General features: G+C 43.3%; 1 protein-coding gene across 1 annotated transcript in view; it reads left to right on the top strand.

The window, feature by feature from the left end:
- Positions 1–9,251, top strand: part of Rab2a (RAB2A, member RAS oncogene family) — a 64,147-nt gene extending 54,896 nt beyond the window's left edge. Inside the window, exons 7-8 of the mRNA XM_085677028.2 lie at positions 6,041–6,109; positions 7,976–9,251. Of these exons, the coding sequence (XP_085533154.1) occupies positions 6,041–6,109; positions 7,976–8,071 (165 nt within the window). The 3' untranslated portion in view covers positions 8,072–9,251. The remainder of the gene's footprint in view (positions 1–6,040; positions 6,110–7,975) is intronic.
- Positions 9,252–23,900: the final 14,649 nt, after the last annotated feature.

Genomic DNA, 23,900 nt, shown 5'->3' with positions numbered 1-23,900 from the left:
TTTCTAAACATAATTTGAATTTCTTTTAGGGAACAATATAAAGCTATATAAAATACTCAGTGTAGTGACTTACCCATAGTAAGCACTTCATAATTATTAGTTATTAACACAGGCAAATTGATACATTTAATTGCTTTTAGCATTTTAGAAGAAAATTAAACAACAGTTTTGGTTACATCATGTTTCTCAGCTCAAAGGGAACACTACAGGTCATTTGCTTGCAGAACACCGTGTTCTCTAGCATTTGTTCAGGGTACTTGAAGAGTTTTTCTGAAGTCAGACTTAGCAGATGGTGTCATTTCTGTCCTCCCACCAGGTGGCAGTATGGTACACAGGAAATCAGTGTTAGTCTGCTGAAGACACTTTATATTCAGTGTTTTAACTTAAAAACTGTAAAGCCATAATAAAAATATATTGTACACCCCTGCCTCTCTTCAGTCAGCTCTCAGAATGTTATGCATGTTGTCTGCTAGGACCCACTGCTGCCCAGCACTCAGCTTCTATCAGTTAATGCAGGAAGCCCCTTTTCTTAACTGCCTTGGCCTAAAATGTGAGCTCTTGTGCTCAGATTCTCCCAACCATCAGAAACTATGTCCTTTCTTGTTTGTATCTTGTGCTCGACACTTACCAGATGCCCTTGTCAGTGATGTGTGCAGTGCACAGCAGCTTGTGTGCTACCTGAGCTTGTACCTGACCCTAGGTCCCATTTGTAGTGGCTCTGGTGGTGGTGGTTGCTTGACTGGTTTGTCAAGTGGCTGTCTGTCTGTCTGTGGCTCAAACCCACTCTAAAGCCAAGGATGGCTTTCCACTCCTGATCTCCCTGCCTCCACCACCCATGTGCTGGGATGAAAGGGACCACCATACCCAGTGTGTGTGGTGCTGAGGATCAGACCCAGGGTAGTGTGTATGCTAGGCATGCTCCTTCCCAACTGCCACACCCACAGTCCTGCATCCGTCATGTTCTGTGGTTTATATGTTTAATTTGTGCTGGCTGTACAATCCTTGAAAATTTGCCTTATTCTAGTACCACTCAGCTAACTGCTGCCAGGGGCTGAAAGATTAGTGCCTGAGGTAGAAGACAAGAAAATGAACAGCTCATGAAGAACATGAATGTAAAGGACTAATTGTAGCAATTAATCAAAGACTGTGAGAGGGGAGGATGGTGATGGAGAGCGTGCAAGATTCCAGTGCTGAATCCGGGTGGTCTGTGCACGAGAGCCACCGATTTCCAAATCCACTGGCTGTAAGGAAGTTATCTGTGTTCATAAGCACATATGTGCAGGGCATTGGTTTGCAGTGAATGGATCTGTCGTCATTTTCTTGGCTAATCTTTACCCAGTAGCAGTATCAGTTTTTCCTTATTGCTTTACCCTTTCTTCTTTGTAAGGTCTTAAACAAATTTTCCCTCAGAGATGTACAGTTCAGCCAGGCATTGTGCCATATGAATGTAGTCCCAGGAGGCTGGACAGAGAATCACAAGTAGGAGACAAGCAGAGCTACATAGTGGGACCCTGACTCACAGAACAAAGCCAAAAACAGTGTTTAAGTTTGTAGTTACTTCCCATGTCGCTAGGAAAAACTGCCTTACAAAAGCAACTTAAGGAAGGGAGGGTTTATTCGGGCGCACAGTGTGAAAGTACATTCTCGCAGGGGTGTTAGGAGACAGAAGCTTGAGGCAGCCCTGCCGCTCTATAAGCTCAATCCTGGTGCTTGCTGGAATCAAACTGCAGCTGTGTGTATGTCCTTCCCTCTATTCAGTTCACAACAATAGCCCGGGAAATGGTGCTACCCAGTTCATGGTGGCTCTTCCACCTCAGCTACCTAATCTAGATGACCCCCACAGGCCTGCCCAGAGTCTAACCTAGTCCAGATTACCCCTCACAGGTCTGCCCAGAGGTTTGTCTCCTAGGTAATTTTTAAATCTTGTCAGATTGACAGTATGAACCAACACTTAGAAAATACCCAAGACAACTGAAGAGAAATGAAGAGTAAAATTAGAATTTTTCAAGATGTATTTATTCTTAAGTGTATGAGTGTTTTGCATGTATGTGTATATGTTTACCGTGTCTGTGCCTGATACCTACAGGGGTCAGAAGAGGACACTGGATCCCCTGTAATTAGAGTTACAAACAGTTGTGAGCTGCCATATAGGTTCTGGGAATTGAACCTGGGTTCTCTGCAAGGGCACCAAGTGCTCTTAACCATTGAACCATCTCCATTAAAATTACCATTTTAATAGCCAGATTATTATGAAATCATTGTCTATTTCTTATTACTGAAATTTTTACATATTGAAAGGATAGATTTTTATCTGTGATCCCAGTACTATTAACTAACCACCAATGAGCCTTAATAGTATCGGTTTAATGTTCATTGTATTTGGGGGAATCTCCCACTTTAGCCAATAGCTGTGTAGATTAAGATGGGTGTGCTGATATCTGCGTTTGTCATGCTCGATTCCACATTGTAAGGAATCGTTAAAACCACTTAGTAGTTGCCTAATAATATACAGTAAATGTTATTTTTTATTTGAGGTATCTAAAAGTACTGCATTTATATAATGTTCTCTATATTGTACTCAGAAAAGTAGAAAGCATTTTAGTGTCTTCAGTGTGGAATCAGAATTACAGAGTAAAGGTATCATTATCCAAAGACTACTCCATTTACAGACTGAATTATAATGAAAAATCCGTAACCATCTATGTATTTCAGTTCAAAGAAAATTAATTTCATGCCTTCCAGATATAAAGTACATCTCAAATATGCGTTACAACTGTGTTCTTAAAAGTGCTTAATAAAGTATTAAATACTGCTTAGGGAATAAAGTTAATATGGTAAAGAGAAATTTTACATAGCATAGCTTTCTTATACCAGTTTTTAAATGATTTCTTGTTGAGTTGGTAAACAACAGTTTGCTTAACCTCAGTGAGTCTTTGTATACTAGGTTAGGGTTAGAGTTGTTTGTTTCTATGAAGTTATAACACATATGCAGGACCACATAGTTCAGTCTAGCAATACTAATACTGCTTTCTCACACATGGTGCCCTACATAGTAGGACCTTGTAGTCTGTCTGGAATTACATTAGCATGCACACATGGGTGCTGTGCGAGCACCTTCCGCTCCTTCAGCCAGTAGCCTTTAAGATATCAGCCCACTTGGGCATGGTCTCTTATACTATAAATGCTGCTGTAAAGCTTGAGCTCACTCTCGCTTCCAGCTGTTAGACTCTGTTCCTGTTCCCCATTCATGCAGAGGATTGTGATCTAGAACAGTGATCTGTGAGTCTCCCCTAAATAAATAACCCCTTTATTATACATAATTCTGAACTAGTGTGGGATTATTTTGTAACTTCCATCATCATGTGGGTGCCCTACATATATAGGATCTTGTAGTCTGTCTGACAGTGTTAGCATTTACACACATAGTGTCCTACATACATGGGACCTTGTAATCAGTCTGGCATTGTTGGCATGCACATATGTGGTGCTCTGTAGGAGGGATTTCAGCCTTACGAGTACTTGTCTCTTGATTAAGTTAGCCAGGTTTCTGAGGCCATTATTGTAATCAGCTTGTTGTTAGAAATAAAGTTCAGGTTTTACTTTTTTATAGGGATAGGGATACCTACGGTTTTGAAGAATACGAATCAGTTCTTAGTTGACTGAAAGGCGATTTTCCACCACTGCAATGCCAGAACACACATGAAAAGCAGGCTGACGTCCTAAATGCCTTGTGGATCATCAGTGATTAATTCTTCTCATTTTGCAGCAAATTCTCATGACCCTCTGTGATGATTCAGACAGCCACTTAGAATTTATGCATATTCATACCTCTGTGTTCTGCCACAGTCATTCCGATCTTCTTTGCTGACTGGGCTGTGCTTGGTATAGTAATTGAGCTGTAGTAGATTGATTACTCCGGGGAGTGGTAAGGCTTTTAAAGGTGAAAACGTATCAGTCCTGTTAATTGGGAAACAAAAGCTATGATAGCAACTTCAGCAGTCAAATGTTTCCAGTGTTGAAAAGAGGGGAGTTATGATTTGTTCTCTCCATGAGCGCTTTGCTTCTCAGCTTTTCCATCAAATCTGTACTGGTGGTTCAGGAAGAAACCCATGAATTTTCATCAGATGCCACTTGAAGATGCCTTCCTGCAGAATACTGATTAATACTCTAATCTATTTTTCTCTCAAATCTAATAGTTTAGACCCTACCAGAATTCGTATGCCCTCTGTAGCACTGGTAATATTTACATAAAATACCTTAAATAGTCTACATAAACATAGGATACTTGTGGGTAATTGACAGACTTAATTTTGTGAATAGTTTCTCACACTCACACTGATTTTCTGATGTATAGTAGTGAACTGGGTAGGAGAGGGCAGAACTGTTCCACACGAACAGCCTTTACCATCGGAATCACCTTCTTTTCCTCTTTTAAAGATTTATTGAGAGAGAACACAAAAGAGTCTCTGCCACTGTGCTGCATACATTAGCTCCCAGGTGATGCACCTCCCTTTGGTCTCACTGTTGGAGGCTGGGCCACCACATCTGGGGTTTGAACTATGTTCCCAGAACTGAGCTCAGGTGCTTAATCTTCCTGACAAACACTCTGTCCTGCTGCACCATCTCCTGGCCTGCCTCTGACTCTGTCGTTCAGACTCCATAGTATGGCAGAAGCATGCCTGTGGAACGTTGACTTGGGTTCTCGTACATACTCAACATCAGGATACTCTCCCCCTCCTTAGCCATATCTGCTTTGGAGATAGGATTCACTTATAAAATCCACTCTTCAAATATGCATTTAGGTAAGCTTTAATTATCTACAGAGTTGCATAGCTATCACCATTGTCTAATAATTAGAAAACATTTCCATCCTCCTGCAAGAAAATCCCCTAGTTGCCAGTTGCTCTCATTTCCTTTTCCAACCGTGAATAACCAATAATGTATTTTCTGTCCATGACTTTGGCCATTCTGACATTTCATAGAAATGGGGTTGAATTATGTGTTTTGCACAGCATGTTTTCAAGGGTCCCCATATTGTAGCCCAAACCTTTGTCCTTTAGATGGCTAAGTGTCTGTTACATCACTAGCCCGCGTTTTAGTTTCCACTCACTTGGGGGTGAAAGCTCATGTTGTTCTTGTATTCTGGCTGTTATGAACAACAGAGCTAATGATGCAAATGAGGTTTGGCATGCATCCTTGCTTCCCTCAGATTAGAGGAAAAACTTGCAATCTTCACTAGTGAGGATGCTGTCAGATGTGCCTTGTCTTAGATCAGCAGTTGGGGTTCATGATCCTTTGGAGATGCATGTCAAATATTTACATTACAATTCATAACAGTAGCAGAATTATAGTTATGAAGTAGCAACAAAAAAAAGAACTGCACTAAAGTGTCCTAGCATTAGGGAGTCTGAGGACCACTGTGTTAAAGGTCTCAGCATTAGGGAGGCTGAGGACCACGGTGTTAAAGGTCTCAGTGTAGGGAGGCTGAGGACCACTGTTTTATATTATATTGAGATGATCATGGTTTTTGTCATGTCTTAAGGATATGGAATAATTTCATGTGCCAATGTTATGATAGTCTTGAGAACAGTGTGTGTGTGTGTGTGTGCGTGTGCGTGTGCATACGCTTCTCTATAGAGTTCAGAAAGTATTTCCAGCAGTTTGTTCTCTCCTTTTAGGAATCAGACTTAGATTGTCAAGTTTTTGTGGCAAGTACATTTTACCGTCTGAGCCAGCTCTAGTGCCCTGGAGTTCTTCATCACCATCAGCAGCGTGGTTAGAGCAGGGCGCCCACACAGGGCAGCAGATCCCATGGAGCTGGAGTTACAGCATGGTTAGAGTAGGGTGCCCACACAGGGCATCAGATCCCATGGAGCTGGAGTTACAGCATGGGTTCTGGAGCCAAAAGTGTTTTGGAAGAGCAGCAAGCTCTGTTAACCCTTGAGCTATCTCTTCAGTCCCCCATAGAGTTTTCATATAATGCTCTTTTACTGTTATGACTTTGAATCATACAGACCTATTTCTCTACTTTATTTTTCAGGCATTTATTAACACAGCAAAAGAAATTTATGAAAAAATCCAAGAAGGGGTCTTTGACATTAATAATGAGGTATGTACATGCAAATATTGTTGACCAAACATTAATTTTGAGTTGACTCTACTTAGTATTTGAAGCCTTTGTTTGTTTGTTTAATTTTTCTAAAATGGGTGCATTGATCACTCATTGCCACATTAGTTAGCAATCCCGTAGCTAAAAGCCTGGTACATGTTATTACAGTAGGTAGGTGCCTATGTTACCTGATGAGTATAGTTCAGTTAAGTGTTCATGTTCTAGTAGAGGGCGGCTTTATGAAATTTGATTAAAGGAAATGGCCCTGACTATTCATTGCAAACAATGAAGAATAATGTAAATTCCTTTAGTTGTAAAGAAAACCTGCATTTATCCAAATGTGCTTATGCTCAGGGGAATGCCGTCCCAGCGTGTAAACGCATGTCCTGTGGACTGGTGCAGTGTGCTCTCTTCTGACCGGAGAGATGGCAGTTCCTAATGTGGAAATGACTATTAAAGCAAAAACACATTTTTCAGGATACCCAAATAAATGCAAATAATTAACTAATAGTTGGCATGGCTTTCCTAGTGTTATTTTGAGCATAACTTGGTCAACATGATTGGATAAAGTGTGACATTTTAGATGATTGAGAATGTCTTCTAGCTGACATTTTCATTTAAACTCCCCTCCCGCTCTGCATTTATCCTTATTTCAAAATGTTTATGCAAATAGAGCATGTTGTGACTTTCACATAACCATTGCTGTTAATTTGTATTACGACATCTAAGAGATGCTTTTGGCCTGTACTTAGGAGACAATCAGCTGCATGCCTTGGCTTTCTAAAAAGTACTTAATGTTTTTAATGTGGAATAGCGCAGGTTTAAATCTTTTGTTTAGACTTACATGGCAGTACTTCTTGAGTTAATTTAAAGGTGACACCATTCAGAGACTGATGCCCTATAAACTGAACAGTAACTGGGCCTCTGTTTACAGGGCACACATGCTGTTTCTGTCTGGTTTCCTAGAGTAGCTGACTGCTTTGCTGCGTCTTCTGTGGCTTTGACTGTAATGTGCTGTCAGGAGCCAACAGGCCTTGCTATTTATTTGGCCTGATGCCAAGGTTGACTTCTTGATTCTCAAGAAGTTGCTTGCAGCCCAGAGGGGGCAGAACCAATGAGCCATAGGGCATGCTTTTTATTAAAGAGGAGTCAAAAGAGCGAAAAGAAACCACATCAGCCGCTGTCAATATGGAGCCAGTGCCAGAAGCCCCAAGGCTGCTACTGCTGCAGAGTAACTGCCAAGCACCATAAATCTGAGATTTACTGTGACGCAAAGTTTCCTTAAGAGCTTAATTTCTGGAGCTACTGTATTACTTTTCTCAAAGTGTTATATTTTTAGGTAAAATCCACTTGAGGGAGTGAGGGTTAAGACATAAGTGTGAGTTTGATGAATGAAAGAACCACTCTGTGTGTGGGTTCTTGGCAAGGTGCCATGTCTTCGGGGATCATAGAAATTACTGACGACACAGAACACTCATGTCCCCCGAGCCTGCACAGCTGATTCAACATGGAGCAGAAATGCTGTCTAGAAGGAAGATCTTACGTCCTCCAGGCAGCAAAGACTTCGGATATTTTTACCCTTTATTAATCATCCCCTGTACTAATTATTACATGTCTTCATTATGAAACTCTGGCAAGCAGCGTTATCCGAACCCCACTGACTGTAACAGACTCTCAGGCTCTGTTCTCTGTCCCTCTTTTCACAACAAGGAGCCACCTGGTTTCAAAAATCTACTGAAATATTTTTTAGAGTTGTTTGGCAAAGTTAAATCACTCTGAATTAGATGAATTTTTTAGAAAAATCTAGTTAGTCTACTTCCTGGTTGGGTCTGATTTTATTTACGGTCCTGTTCTCTTTTACTTTAGGCAAATGGCATTAAAATTGGCCCTCAGCACGCTGCTACCAATGCAACACACGCAGGCAACCAAGGCGGACAGCAGGCAGGGGGAGGCTGCTGTTGAGTCGTTGTCACCGGCTAGCTGCCCAGTGGAGCCACGCACTCTGTCCCCCTCTTTCCTCGTGCCCAGCTGAGACATGAAACTATCCGAAATGGCTTTATGTCACAGGAGGCTTTAATCCTTCAGATTCTTGTATAACTTTGAATAAATGGTTAATGTTCACTTAAAAAGACAGATTTTGGAGATTGTATTCATATCTATTTGCATTTGATTTCTAGGTCAATTGATGTGATTATTTTTGTTAAATGTTGTCTTGTGCCCTTGACTACGAGCTGAATTGTATTAAACACTACAAAGTCATGGTGAGTATTTTAAATCAGTTTGTGTAGTTAGGTTTCCCAACATCTGTGGTTACCTAATGTTTAATATGATAGGACTGTCCTCAGAAGGTCTGTCAGTTTTCAAGGATATGAGGAAAAGCAGAAGGACTCTTTGAATTCTGTATTTATCATTTGCTTTCTGTATATATAGTTTAATAACCTGCTTGGGTGTGATTTGCCAAGCTTGAAGTCTAATGCATTTGCATAAACCCTACACTGTTCGGAGCTTGAAGCTACAGAAGCATTGTTAGGAATTGCTTGGACACTGACTTGTAAACTTTTTGACATCGCTAATGAGCATGCTCATCTCTTGTCACTAGTCCAAGAAAAATAAGCTTATTGTATTACTAAAGGCTGTGTGTGTGTGTTAACCTGTTTTAATGCCAAAAGTTTGCTATTTGTCCACAATTTCTTGAGACAGCTTCACAGAAGGATTTGTTTGCCTTAATGAGTGCTGTTGGGTAAAAACAGTGTGGTGGGTAGGAAGGGCGGAAGCGGAAACCCCAACACTAAGTGACTCCGAGGGCACGCCATGCCTCTTTACCTTCCCCAGACACAATAATGTTCCCTTCCAGTCACACGGTTTCCAAGGATATTTTTCATGCAGGACAGTTTGTCAGCCTTGATGTACAGTGACTGTGTAAAATTTTTCTTTCAGTGGCAACCTATCTATAATCTTTCAACTATGGTAAGCTTACTGTCTGTTCTGAGGGGATGTGATGAAAATAAATCTACCAGATGGAAATCCTGTTGAAGTAGAAGAGCTTTAGTCGTTTGCTCTGTGGTGGTTTATCCTTTCTTTTTCTCCCATGGTCTAGAATGGAATTGTTTCAGCAGTGCAAAATAAAATCCTGTGTATAAAAGCGGCCTTTTCATGATGAGCACGTCTTTAAATATAATTGATGGTCCACCAACACCTTTTACATGTGGTCCCGCATGTCTTCCCAGGGGGTCGGAATGTGTAACCCTTGTGAAAGTGTAGAAGGCCTCACTAGTAGGACCCTTCTTCTCACCTTGCAGAAAAGAACATGTGTGCCCGGAGAACTTAAGCTCGGAGTGAGACCCTGCGCTCCTACCTACTGCTGGCTTTCCCTGGAGATCCAACAGCCCTGTCCCGGCTTTGTCCTTGCTCTCACGGGGACTCACCCAGATGCTGCTGTGTGGCACAGAGAAGGGAGCAAGAACTTGTAGGGTTTTTTGTTGTCCAAGACAGGGTTTCTCTGTGCTGCTCTGACTGTCCTAGAACTCTCTCTCTGTAGACTATGCTGGCCTCAGACTCACTGAGATCTGCCTCCCAAGTGCTGGGACGAAAGGCATGTACCACTGTGCCACGAGGACCTGTAGTTTTCTGAGCATTTTTTTATTTGAGCTCTTTCCCCTCAGAGGGGGCAGAGCAGTCCACTGACGCTGCTGCTTTCTCATTACTGTTGCATAGCCAAAGCCCAGAGAGCCTGACTCCCGCTGTATTCCATGGGCCCTTGGATATGTTAACAACTTTGTTAACTTGTCAGAACTTGAAGTGCTTTTTTACATCCCTTCTCCTCTAACCACGAGTCTTTCCTAAATCAAATGTGATATGATGGCTATAAACAAGACTCGGTATTTCATGTATGCTAGTCCCCACCAGAGACAGAGGCAGTCGCACCTGATGGACGGCTGCCTTTCACTGCCGACCACCAAGGAATGAGTGTACGGCCCGAGCACTTCGTGACTCACAGAACAGTGCTGTCTGTGCTCTCCACTCTTGGAGCCTATTACAACTAATGCTCTCCACTCTTGTGCCTATTACAACTAATGTAGTATTGGGACCCCGTTGAATCATGCTATAATTGTGCCTTTTGTTTGGTTTTTGATCAATTTTTATAGCATATATGGTTATATTTTAATAACAAGAATCAGCCATGGAAACAGATACAACTCTAGTGGTCAACATGGAGGATTCCAAAATTAGAGTCTTCAATGAAGACCCTGTTGCCATTTGTCCTCTTAACTTGAGTCAGTTGGATGAAGGAGTCCCGGACAACAGAGGTGCTGTCCAGCTGAACCCAGCTGCATCTGTTTCACTTTTGTTTGAAACCTCTCTCTCTGCATCTCGGGCTGGCTGTTAACTCACAACCTGTCTCCTGGCAAGCTAGAATTACAGTTGTGTGTACCCACACCCAGCTGACATTTCCCATTTGTTTTTAAGGACATTCTAAAATAACCAGTTAACAGAAAATGTGGGTCAGTAAAATAAATTCATAAACAAAATTGCTTGCCATATGTTGAGTCCCAGAGAATTGCCTGGGCATTTATGTTCTGTCTAGCACGTAACACACAAGTGAGACCGCCTCAAGAGGTGGAAAGAAAAGACATGCACTCCCCCAAATGTGAGGCCTGAGTTTCAACCCTGGGAACCTCCCCAAAAAGTGTTTTTAAACATACAGTAAGTTGATGTGTCGGTTTACATCACTGTATTAACATTTTTACCCTACTAGCTTTGTGTCTGAGGGTTTCTAGTGCTGTGAAGAGATACCGTGACCATGGCAACTCTTACAGGAAAACATTTATTTGGTGTGGCTCTCTCACAGTTCTGAGCTTCAGTCCATTATTATGGCAGGGAACATGGTAGCATGCAGGCAGACATGGTTCTGTAGAAGTAGCCAAGTGTCCTGCATCTTGGCTTGCAGGCAACAGGAAATTAACTGAGACACTGGGCAGTATCCTGAGTATAGGAAACCTCAACACCAGCTCCCACAGTGACACATTTCCTCCAGCAAGGTCATACCCATTCCAACAAAGCCATACCTCCTAAGAGTGCCACTCCCAATGAGATTATGGGATCCAATTATGCTCAAGGTTCCATACATTATATACCTTATTACACAAGATGAGTTTTTGTTTTTGGTGGGTTTTTTTTTTAATTCAGATAGAGGACCAGTAAAATGGTTCATCTTGTAAAGGCACATGTATCAGGCTCCCAAATCATGTCATGGAGACTTCTTATTAGTTATGAGTGTTCAGATTTATTTTAACTTTATCTACATTTTGCCTTGGGGCTTTTTGCCTTTATGTCCTACTCTGTGTCTGCTGGCTGGTGGCTGCCTGGCTGGCCCCAGGCATCTCTCTCCTCTCCTCTCTTCCTGTTCTTTAACTTTCTTCTCCTGCTTTTTCTTTCTGCCCACATGTCCCACCTATCCTTTCTCTGCCTAGCCGCTGGCCATTCAGCTCTTTGTTAGACCAATCAGGTTCCTTAGGCAGGCAAGGTAAAACAGCAATACATCTTTGCATAAATAAACAAATGCAACACATCTTTTCACAGTTAAAGTAAGATAGCTCAGCATAAACAAATGTAACACATCCTTGCCCAATTAAAATAATATTCCACATCAGGCACCTATCGCCAAGCTTGCCACTTTAAGTTCAACCTCAGGTTGCACATGGTAGAAGGCAAGAACTAATTCCCACAAGTTGTCCTTGGATCATCACACATGTATATGCACACACAAAAATATACTTTAAACAGAAAATTCAAGTTAAAGTCAAGTTACCAGTTTCTCCCATGAAGCTTGTCAAGTTATGGCATTTTGGGGGGGACCATGCCAATGAATAAAGCCCCCTTATATTGCTGTTATAGCAGCAATTCAGATCTCTTCTGAGACCCCACCTTGATAGTAGCAATACAGAAGCTCGTATGCACAAGATACCCTGTGCTGCTGGGAGTGACTGCAGATAGTGGAAATGCCCTAAGATCCCTACACCACTGTATCGCTTGATCTCTAGGAACCAGTGTGACTTACAGTATGAATTGTTAAGTGAGAAACCATCCTTATGGTAAGGCAATTCAAGGAAATACAAATGTACCTACTCATCTATACAAAGGAAGCTCAATAAACTAGAAGCTTGTTCCCTACGAAGACAGTGCACATCGAGTGCAGAGCCAGGGCTGGGAACCCGTCTGTGTAGAGCAGAGGAGATGACACCCTCAGTTCACATTTTCCTATAGTGCCAACTCTAAATGCAGTCATGTTTCTTATACCCCAGACATCAAAAACCAAAGCTCACACCAGGGATGCAAGATGAGAAACTAATGTATGAGCCTAGCTACCTTTCCAAAGAGCATTAATTAGCACACTTTCTGAAAGAGTAGAGAAGCAAACCCAACATACAAGGGGTTAGGAAACAGTGGCATGGCTTAGGCTAAAGACAAAAGGAACTATGCACTCTGTACAAAGGGAGTGTGGGCTGGCGATTCTAGAGCTGCCTTTTCTTACGGTTGACCAAGGAAACATAGTGAGTGATTTCTCAGGAAGAGAGGCAAATACTCAAAGGCAAAAGTGAGCCCACGGTATCAGCGTGAAGACAGAAGGCTTTTGGAATTTGCATTCAGATGCACACCACAGGTACACAGCTGTGTGTACATGTTTCCCATCTTTGTCCAAGATGCCCTAGAAACACTCCAGTAGCACACCTGCCCAGATGCCAATCTCCAAATCCCATCTTTCCATAAGGAAAGCTCATTAGAAAAATATGATTCCTGCTGGGGATCATGGGAGAGGGCAGAAGGGAAGGGAGGGAGGGAGGGAGGGGAGCAGAGAGAAGTGTATAGCTCAGTAAAAGCAATGAAAAAATATGATTTCTTGATGGGGCATATGAATTTATAAATATGCCTGCAATATCCTATGATAACAAGAAAAAATAAGTGTTTAAGAGATGGAAGCAGAGAGCATGCCCAAGGATGGAGGAGCCCTCTCTGCTTCTGGCCTACATGGGCAAGTTAAGAACGTAATGCTGGGAATGGACTGTAAACCACAGAATACCTGTGAGCTTCTAATGATGCAAATGAATTAGTGTGGAGGGGCCTGCTCTGCACCCTTGCACCATTCCGGGGTTGACCTTATTGGGGCAGTGAGTGAACAAAGGAAAGAAAAACATTGTCTCAGAGTTTCTATTGCTTGAATGAAACACCATGACCAAAATGCAAGTTAGGGAGGAAAGGGTTTATCTGGCTTACATTTCCACATCAGTCCATCATTGAAGGAAGTCAAGACAGGAACTCAAACAGCAGGATCCTGGAGGCTTGAACTGATACAGATTCCATAGGGGGTGCTACTTACTGCCTTGCCTTTCCTGGCTTGCTCAGCCTGCTTTCTTACAGAACCCAGGACCACCAGCCCAGGGATGGCACCACCCACCATGGACTAGGCCCTCTCCCATTAGTAACTAATTGAGAAAATGCCTTCAAGCTGGATCTCATGGAGGCATTCCCTCTGCTGAGGCTCTTTCCTCTCTGATGAGTCAAGCTTGTGCCAAGTTAACACACAAAACCAGCCAGTACAGACACGGGCACCCAAAGGCTTGGATCAGGTGGCCTTGGGTTTCCCAACGAAGAAGCCACAGTACTTAAAATCTTAGAAAGTTTATTATATGCAGTTCAACAAGAAAGTCAAAATATTGCATACAGCTGAGCAAGGAAACAGGCTTAGCTAATTCTTGTAGGAACAGTCTTCAGGCCTTAAAGATTCAGAATAAGAAAGCTACAGTGGACATTTCTGAACACTTATCAACATCCACACTTGGATCCAAGGAAGAATTTGCCATTTGGGCCTCTTCCGTCGGGCTGAGGCACAGGATTCCTTGATGTGGCTGTGCGGTGTCAACAACAGATTCATTTAGGACACCATTCACTCAGGGCTCCTCTACTCCCATACCCCTGTGCAGCAGATGTCAGCTGGCAGATACAAAGTGTAACTGAAAATAGTCTCCACCACCATGCCTATGTGAAAAAAGGAAGAAGGAAGGAAGGAAAAGAAAGAAAGGAGGAAAGAAAGAAAGTACTCTTTCCCAAATTATTTTCAAGTATTGTAGAATCAAAGTATTTTCCCTTGTGGAGCTTCTAAAGCTGTGTTTAGCTTTAAATTGTTATAATTATTCTGCTCTAAGAATGTAATTGGCTCCCCCATCTTTTTTTATTCAGTACAATACTTTTCTTACAAATTACCACAAGTGGGACTTTGTATTATCAAACAGGACTACAGATTCAAAGTGTCAGTAAACAAAAATCAAGGTGTTTGTGTTTCTTTCTGAGGTTCTAGGGCTGGTCCATTTTCTTGCCTCCCCAAATTAAAGGCAGCCTGTATCACTTGGCTTGTGTATCTTCCTCCATGTTGAAACACCAATGGCCAGTTAAATTATTCTTATACCATATTTTATAACACCGTCTCTCTTTTCTCTTCTTCCCTTATAAGGACTCTCATGGATTTAGCCAGATAATCCAAGATAAATTCTTTCATCTCAAAGTCCACTGATGAGCAAACTTAATTTCTTATTTATTATTTGAGACAGGGTCTCTCTCTATTTCTCTCTATATATATTTCTCTCTCTCTCTCTCTCTCTCTCTCTCTCTCTCTCTCTCTCTCTCTCTCTCTCTCTGTAGCTCCAGCTGAACTGGAACTCACTATGTAGATTAGGTAGGCCTTGAACTCAGAATTCCACCTGCCTCTGCCTTCCCAGTCTTGGGATTTAAAGCCTGTGCCACCTTGCCAACAGCCTCCCATCCCAAAGAAGCTGGAGCCCATGCTATGCAACGGAAGCAGCCCCCCGGCCCTCACCATAAATGGAAGAAAGCACAGAAAACCAGGACACACAGATGGGCCAGTGCCCCATGCAAAATCAAACTCGTCCTCCATTGGCTAGGAGGGACTAGAGGCAGGCAGAGTTGGATCTCTTGTTAATAGAAAGGTGAGGAAGGGGGTAGGGGAAAATGAGAAGAAACAGAACTGGTGGTGGCAGTAGACATGGCTGCAGGATGAGCCAAGAGCCAGCGCTCTGTCTGAACAGAAGTCACTTTGGCCATCTGGGGAAGAGGGCCAAGTCCCCTCAGTCATGTTCCTAGGCATGTTCACCTCTCAGTGAGTTCCCACCACATCACTGAGATGTGAGCATGTGTGTATGCATGGTTAAAGAACAGATCTTTAAAAACTCTGTGGCATAGGGAAAACCTAGCGCCAAATGACTCTCTGCCCCTCTCTAGCTGTTAAGAGCTCCTAGCACCTACTGTAAACCCCAGCAAAACACATCCAGCTGGGTGTGCAGAGGGGTCGAGCACTCCTCTCAGGGATACAAAGATGTAGCCAGCGGGGTTTCTATTAAACCACTCATGCCTGCAGTGCTGGGAACTGAACCCGGAGCCCTGGGCATACTAGGCCAGTGCTTTTCCATTCAACCGCAACTCTAATCCTTATTAAACTTTTAAAAAAATAAATAGATAGGGGTTAGAGAGATGGCCATGGCAGCAGTTCTCAGCATGTGAGTCATGACCCCTTTGGAACTGAACTGCCCTTCACAGAGGTCATTTAAGACCATCAGAAAAAAACACAGATATTTACGGTATGATTCCTAACAGTAGCAAAATTGCAGTTATGAAGTAGCAGTTGAAATGTTATAATTGGGGGCCACCACAACACAAAGAACTTTATTAAAGGGTCTCCGCATGAGGGAGCCTGAGGGCCACTGTTAAAGAGCTGCAGCACTAGGAAGGTTGAGAACCCCTGACTCAGGGATTCAAAGCACTGGCTACTCTTCTCAGGACTCACATGGTGACTCACACCTGTAACTCCAGTCCCAGGGGATCTGACGCCCTCTTCTGGCCTTGATGGCCACTGCCACCACACGGTACACAACATGCATGCAAGCAAAATATTTACCCATACACATAAAATTAATGAGTAACTTCTGTTGGGTGTAAGAGAGATCAAAACAGAAAATGTTTTATAGGCCTCTGTAATTAAATTAGGCAACTACTCTGCAGTTTGTATCATCAAATATATTTGCATAATTAAAACTTAAAGTTGATCCAGGCAGGGTGATGTATACCTGTGATCAACACTGAGGAGCAGAAGTAGATGGTGAAATCAAGGACAGCCTGGGTTCCCTGTCCAGAACCTGTCTATAAACAACAGCAGAGACAGCTGAACTTGGGGCTTGAGGTATAGCTCACTGGCATAGTGCTTGTCGAATATACACAGACCCTGGGTGGGATCCCCCAAACCAACACACACTGATTCCTTGATAAATAAATACCTTTTGAAATACGTTGAACTTAGCTGGCCACTGACACAAACATGTAATCATGGTTGCTTGGGAGGTTGAAGCAGGAGAATACCAAGCATGAGTTTTAGACCATGGAGTTACTTTAAGGTCAGCTGGGCAAGTGACTAAGACCCTGCTTCCAACGGAGTTTAAAGGTGGGTCTGCAATGTAGCTAAGTGATGGGGTGCTTCTCTATCATGGACAAGGTCCTAGATTTAATCCCTAATACTGAAAAAGAAACACAGTAAGTAATACATTTCACACACAGACATATGAACAAACGCACACAGACATATGCACAAATATGTCTGTGTGTGTATATGTATGTATGTATGTATGTATGTATGTATGTATGTATGTATGTATGCCTTTGATGCAATGCCAGTGAGAACACTGAGCTTGTCACGGAGGTGGAGCTGCAGCATCACAGCCGAGAACATCTCCACCACACTGGTGCAGCTGCCGCCAGTGCAGACCCGTCATGATGTCATTATCTTGATGTCCTGCTGAACCAACTCCTGAGCCCTGATGACCATTCCATTCCATACTCACTTTGTCAACACCCGCCAAGGCCTGGAGGGAAGTCCTTAGGACCTGCTAAACATGACTTCAAAAAATCCTAATTAGGCTGCATACGGTGGTGCACACCTGAGGTTTTTCTGGGACTGGTTTAATTCATGTTCATGGACATCTCTAGTCTCATTTTTTCCCATTCTTTATGACTGAAAAAAAATCATTCTGTATATAAAGCAAATGTTTTCTCTGTCCACTCTTTTCTTGATGGACACCTAGGCTGGTTCCATAGTGAATGATGCTGCAGAAGGGGAAGAGCCTCTGTAACAAGCTAACTTGGAGTCTTTGGGGTAAATACTCAGAAATGACATAGCTCATTGTTGTTCAATTTTTAAAGTTTGATTCTTCTCTCATACATTACATCTGGGTCACAGTTTCCCCTCCCTTCCCTCCTCCTAGTCCCTCCTCCCACCTCCCCTCTCCCCAGAATCAACTCCCCCATTTCCCTTCAAAACAACAACAATAAGAAGAGCAGGCCTCCCAGAGACATTCCAGAACATGACCTGACAAGATACAACAAAATTAGACACAAACTCTCATTTCATGGCTGGACGGGGCAACCCAGTAGGTGGAAAAGGGTCCCAAGTGGAGGCAAAAGAGTTGGAGACAGACTGAGGAGATCCATCCTGAGATAATCTTCATCTGGTGATGGATGGAGATAGAGACAGAGACCCACATTGGAGCACTGGACTGAGTCCCCAAGGTCCAGCTGAAGAGCAGAAGGAGGGAGAAGATGAGCAAGGAAGTCAGGACCGTGAGGGGTTGGTCCACCCACTGAGACTGTGTGACTGATCTAATGGGAGCTCACCAAATCCAGCTGGACTGGGGCTGAACAAGCATGTGATCAAACTGGGCTCTCTGAATGTGGCTGACAAGGGGCGGGGGGTGCTGACTGAGAAGCTAGTGATAATGGCACTGGGATTTGTCTCTATGGCATGTACTGGCTTTTTGGGATCCTAGTCTGTTTGGATGCACACCTTTCTAGGCCTGGATGGAGGAGGGAGGGCCTTGGACTTCCCTCAGGGCAGGCCACCCTGTCTTCTCTTAGGACTGGATGGGGAGGGGGAAAAGGGAGGGGGGAACAGGAGGGAAATAGGAGGGGGGAGGAAGTAGAAATTTTGAATGGTATTATTTATAAAGCAATAAAAATTTTATTAAAAAAAAGAAAGAAAAAGAGTTGGAGACAATCCCTACTCACATTGTTGAGAGTCTCACAAGAAACCCAAGCTATGCAACCATAACGTATATGCAGGGGACCTAGCTCAGACCCATACAGGGCTGGTCACTTCAGTTTCTGTAAGCTCCTATGAGCCACTATGTCCCCTGATTCTGTGGATCATGTTCCTATGGTGTCCTTGACCCCTCTACCACCTACCATTTCAACTTATGCAGGGTTCCCTTGGCTCTGCTAGTGTTTAGCTATGAATTTCTGCATTTTGCTCCCACCAGCCCCGCCTCTGTCTCTCCTGCCTAGCTATTGGCCATTTAGCTCTTTATTAGACCAATCAGGTGCCTTAGGCAGGCGAGGCGAAACAAATGCATATCTCTACATAATTAAAAGCATGTCCTTACATTGTTAAACAAATGTAACACCTCTTTGCCTGCTTAAAATAACAGTCCACAACATAAATCTTGGGGAACGCTCAGCCATGGAGTACCCCCTTTCCTAATTTGCACATTTCCTCTTGATCAAGGCTTACCCAACAACCCAAGCTCTTTGGTTATGGAGCTCTTACAAGGTCAGCATGGGGCATATCTTTCTTGTGGTAGCTTCAAAGATGTTAGTCAGAAAGATGAGGAAATCATTGGCCTGTACCAGAAGAACTTACAGCAATGTCAGGCTTTACCAAAAGACCTAGAATCCCACCTTTCAGAGAAAACAATTTAATATCTGATGGATAGTGTTCCCGACATCTCAGTGATCAGTTCCAAGCCTCCAAGGCTGCTGAAAGAGTCTGCTGATGCTCTTCTGCCATGGAACAAGATGCACCCCTTGTCCATAGGCTAAGTCACTTCTGGGTACCTGTGACTTCAGACACAAGGCCAATGCTTTGTCAACACTGTTCTGAACTATATATGTTCAGTGTAGATGCAGATATTAAAAATCGTTTTGATCCAACAGTTGTTTGGTTGACTGCAAGGATGCAGCCCTCAAAGATTCAGAGGACAAACCTCTTTCTTGGTTCTATCATTCTACACACATGCATGCTCTTATCAAAGTGGCTTTAACCCTGACTGTCACTTCTGCATACTGCATACAATACTGCATGGTTGACCTTCGATTGCTCTTGTGATGGCTGATAGGAACCATGTGACTACATCTGCAATCAACTACAACCTAAGCAATTGGGCATGGCTGTGAGGGATTTTCTTAATTGATCATTTGGGGTTGGAAGATCAAATCTGGGTCACACCTTCTGGTGGCAGCCCACATAAAAGGACATGGAAGAAGGAAGCTTTTGCTTTCCGCCTGCTTACCTCACTCCCACTAGTAATTCCATCTGTCTTGTGGCCGAGGCAGTCCTTTGCTGGTATTAGAACCCACTTCTTTGGGATTCCAACATAGACTGAAGACTCTCCAGGACTCCAGCACTAAACTGGGGCTTCTGAGACCTCCAGTCTCATGGACTGATTATCCCTGCCTTTCTGTGGGGAGATATTCACTGCTGGACTGCAGCCTGTGAGCCATTCTAATAAATTTCATCAGTCTGTTCCTCAAGAGAACCCTGACTAATACAGTCACATGATTGCTTTTCTTGTGATGGATAGAAGGTGAGGCAGGCATGGACCATTTGGTCAAAATACCGGTTCCTCTGGTCATTAACAAGGGACAGAGCCCCCTCTTCATCTCTTTCCTCTATGGGCAGAAGATCGCCTACCTCACAGGAAAGGTGAAATGTACTGTTACAGATCAGAGTCTTAGAAATCTTAGTGACTTATCTTAAGCTCTTCTGTTTGTGGCTCCTCGGTATTTCACTGTGTGAGAGTGTCGTCATTTACGCCATCATTTCTAGACATTGATGAGAAAAGCCATCAACGTTCTCTTTATCATACTTATTTCTGAAACTTTAAGTGCACCAAGCCGGGTGGGGGTGATGCATGTCTTTAATCTCAGCACGTAAGAGGCAGAGGCAGATGGATTTCTCAGATTGAGGCCAGCCTGGTCTACAGAGCTAGTTCTAGGACTGCCAAGGCTACACAGAGAAACCTGTGGGAAAAAAACCTAAACAAACAAATAAACTTTAAGTACATCAATAATAACTTCCTTAAAATATATTCATGGAAATGAGAGTGCTTGTTCGGAAAGCACAGACATCACTCAAGACTTCAAGTCTCCACCATTCAGTCCAGAGCTGTGCCAGTCTGCTCCCACGAGCTCCTCTGGCTGATTTGTCCCTGGTCCTCTGTTGCCAAGGTGTGCGGATACTCACTTGAAAACAGCCTATCACAAGTTGATGAAGCTCGACATCTCAATATTATTAAGTTTCCTCTTTCCTCAGTGCATTCATATATTACCATTGTATGATAATTCTGTATATATATTACAAGATCTGTTCCTGAAAAAACATTTAGTAGGGTGTCAAGTAGCCATGCACACCAGGACCATCTGCACAATTATCATCAAATCAAAATAAAACAGATTTCAGTGATATAAGAAGTTCAGGGTTTGCATATCTATCACCATGCACAAAACTCAAGTCCAAATGGATCAAAGACCTCAACATAAAGCCAGCCACACTGGACCTTACAGAAGATAAAGTGGGAAGTACACTTGAATGCATTGGCACAGGAAACCACTTCCTAAATATAACCTCAGCAGCACAGACACTGAGAGAAACATTTAATAAATGGGACCTCCTGAAACTGAGAAGTTTCTGTAAAGCAAAGGACATGGTCAACAAGAAAAAATGACAACCTACAAAATGGGAAAAATCTTCACTAACCCCACATTTGCCAGAGATCTGATCTCCAAAATATACAAAGAACTCAAGAAATTGGTCACCAAAAGAATAAATAATCCAATAAAAAAAATGGAGTACAGACCTAAGCAGAGAACTCTCAACAGAGGAATCTAAAATGGCTGAAAGACACTTAAGGAAGTGTTCAACAGCCTTAGTCATCAGAGAAATGCAAATCAAAACAACTCTGAGATTTCATCTTACACCTGTAAGAATGACCAAGATCAAAAACACTGATGACAACTTATGCTGGAGAGGTTGTGGGAGAAAGGGAACACTTCTGCATTGCTGGTGGTAATGCAAGCTGGTACAACCCCTTTGGATGTCAGTGTGGTGATTTCTCAGAAAATTAGGAAACAACCTTCCTCAAGACCCAGCAATATCACTTTTGGGTATATATCCAAAGGATGCTCAATCGTGCCACAAGGACATGTGCTCAGCTATGTTTATAGCAGCCTTGTTTGTTATAGCCAGAACCTGGAAATAACCTAAATGCCCCTCGACTGAAGAATGGCTAAGAAAAATGTGGTACATTTACACAATGGAGTACTACACTGCAGAAAAAATAACAACATCTTGAATTTTGCAGGAAAATGGATGAACTAGAAAACATTATTTTGAGTGAGGTAACCCAGACACAGAAAGACCACTCATAGGTGGTTTTTAAACATAAAGCAAAGAAAGCCAGCCTTCAAACCACAACCCCAGAGAACTTAGACAATAATGCAGACACTAATAGAGACTTACATAGATCTAATATGCCTGGGAAGTAGAAAGTAGAAAAAGACAAGATCTCCTGAGGAAATTGGGAGCATGGGGACCTTGGTGGAGGATTTGAAGGGGGAAGGGGAGAGGCAGGGAGGGGAACAGAGGAAAATGTAGAGCTCAATAAATATCAATAAAATTTAAAAAAAAAAGAAGCTCAGGGTTTGATATCTGGTACCAACTCACAATCGCGTGGGCACCAAAGGGCCTCGGCAGCCGTGCTTCTCCGCATCACTTTCTGCAGCACACACAGCTCTACCTGTAGGCTCGAGCCAGCTCCACTCCATAGCTGCTGCCTCAGGACTAAAGAGGCCATGGAGAGGGGGTGAAGTTTGGTACTACGTGGCAGGGTCAGAGTCCATGTAGAGGCCCAGGAGAGGTGTTGGTGTAGGTGTAGCTCAGTTGCAGTGGAGACCCCAATATTTTAGAGATACTAATACCATGTAATAGCCACCAATGCAACAGCAGATGATAGTACCATGGGATAGGATAGCCACCAATGACAGCAGCAGATGTAGTACCGTGTGATAGCCACCAATGACAGCAGCAGATGTAGTACCATGAGATAGCCACCAATGACAGCAGCAGATGTAGTACCGTGGGATAGCCACCAATGACAGCAGCAGATGTAGTACCATGAGATAGCCACCAATGACAGCAGCAGATGTAGTATTGTGGGATAGCCACCAACGACAGCAGCAGATGTAGTACCGTGAGATAGCCATCAATGACAACAGCAGCTGAGGTGTATAGGAAAGCAGGCCGAGTGAGCCATGGGGACTAAGCCAGGAAGCAACCAATGTTCCTCCATGGCATCTGCTTCAGTTTCTACTCTGGGTTCCTGCCCTGACTTCCCTCAGTGATGGAGACGGGAACTATACTTAGGAATATAAGATGAGATAAACCCTTTGCTCCCCAGGTTGCTCTTGTTGTTTATGGTGTTTTATCACAACAAGAGAAACCCTAACTAAGACAATCTGATGGGTATCCCATTGTTTAATGCTTCCTTAACACACACACAATTATATTTATTTGTAGGTATAATGTGATCTTTCACTATACGTATGCAATGTGTACTGACCAAATCAGGCTGGTCAGCACATCAACCACCTCGACTAGTTGAAGACCAATGCAGCAAGTTGTCAAATGTGTGAACTGGAAGTGAGCTCATGGGTAGAGGGTGGTAGAAGGCTGCAGAGGATGGGGAGGTTTATTGTGTTGTAGATTTCCATATTTATCTTCTACTATCATTAACTTGAGAGTCTCAAAATTCTACCAAGTTTTCTAAAATTTGGTTAAACATACAGTTTAACTTGTAGACTATGAGATGTTGTCGTAAACATTACCAGCCAGGAAGAACGCCGCCACGGTGCATGGGGGCTTCAGAAGCCATGAGAGTGTTCATTCCAGGAGGACCACTAGTGCCCCAGGAATCCTTCTAGCCTTCAGCACCAGATTCACGCTCCCAGGAGACATGCAGCCTCCCGGACTGAACAACTACCAGATGCCCAGCTTTTCCTGTGTGAGACAGTCATTGTTGAGCTACCCAGACCACAGCCGGGTTACTTCTACTGTGGCTCTCCAACACGGCTGCTAATCCAATTTCTTCTCATCAGTTCCTCTTGCCTTTGGATAACTTCATCTTAAGATGAGTCACAGGAGGGTAGGATCTTCTCACACAACTGTCTCCTCACGGTTTTCCCATCACTGCCCAATAGACCCAGGACTGCCTACTCGGGAAGAGTATAAAAAGGTCAGTATTAAATGTCTTTTGGACATTCCATTCGCCCGTCACCTGCTGTGACTCCAAGGAGCAGCACCGCCAGCTCTGTGTGAGAGAGGCCTGGCATTTGGCAGAGCAGGAACCAAAGCCCAGAATCCTGAGAGACCTGAATTCGGGTCATTTTGGTTCGAGCCGCTTGATTTTTATCCGAAGCTGGGACACCCCTACGAGAATCTCTGGGACTTCGTCAAGCTGCCTGCTGAGCCCTGTGGTCTTCTGAGTTGGGCCTGTCTGAGACACAAACCCAGAGAGCAGAGGGCTCCCACAGCTGCAGCATGGAAGGAGCCCCAGGAATCTGCAGAGGAGCTGAACCCCTCTAGCAAGCCTGCTCAGAGGCCATCCACGGCGCTTTGTTCTCTCCC

Source organism: Myodes glareolus, chromosome 16 (genome assembly GCF_982192425.1).
Source record: "Myodes glareolus chromosome 16, mMyoGla1.1, whole genome shotgun sequence".
In the NCBI taxonomy this organism is placed as follows: domain Eukaryota; kingdom Metazoa; phylum Chordata; class Mammalia; order Rodentia; family Cricetidae; genus Myodes; species Myodes glareolus.
The sequence above is the reverse complement of the archived record's forward strand: the minus strand, read 5'-3'. Positions and strand labels throughout refer to the sequence as shown.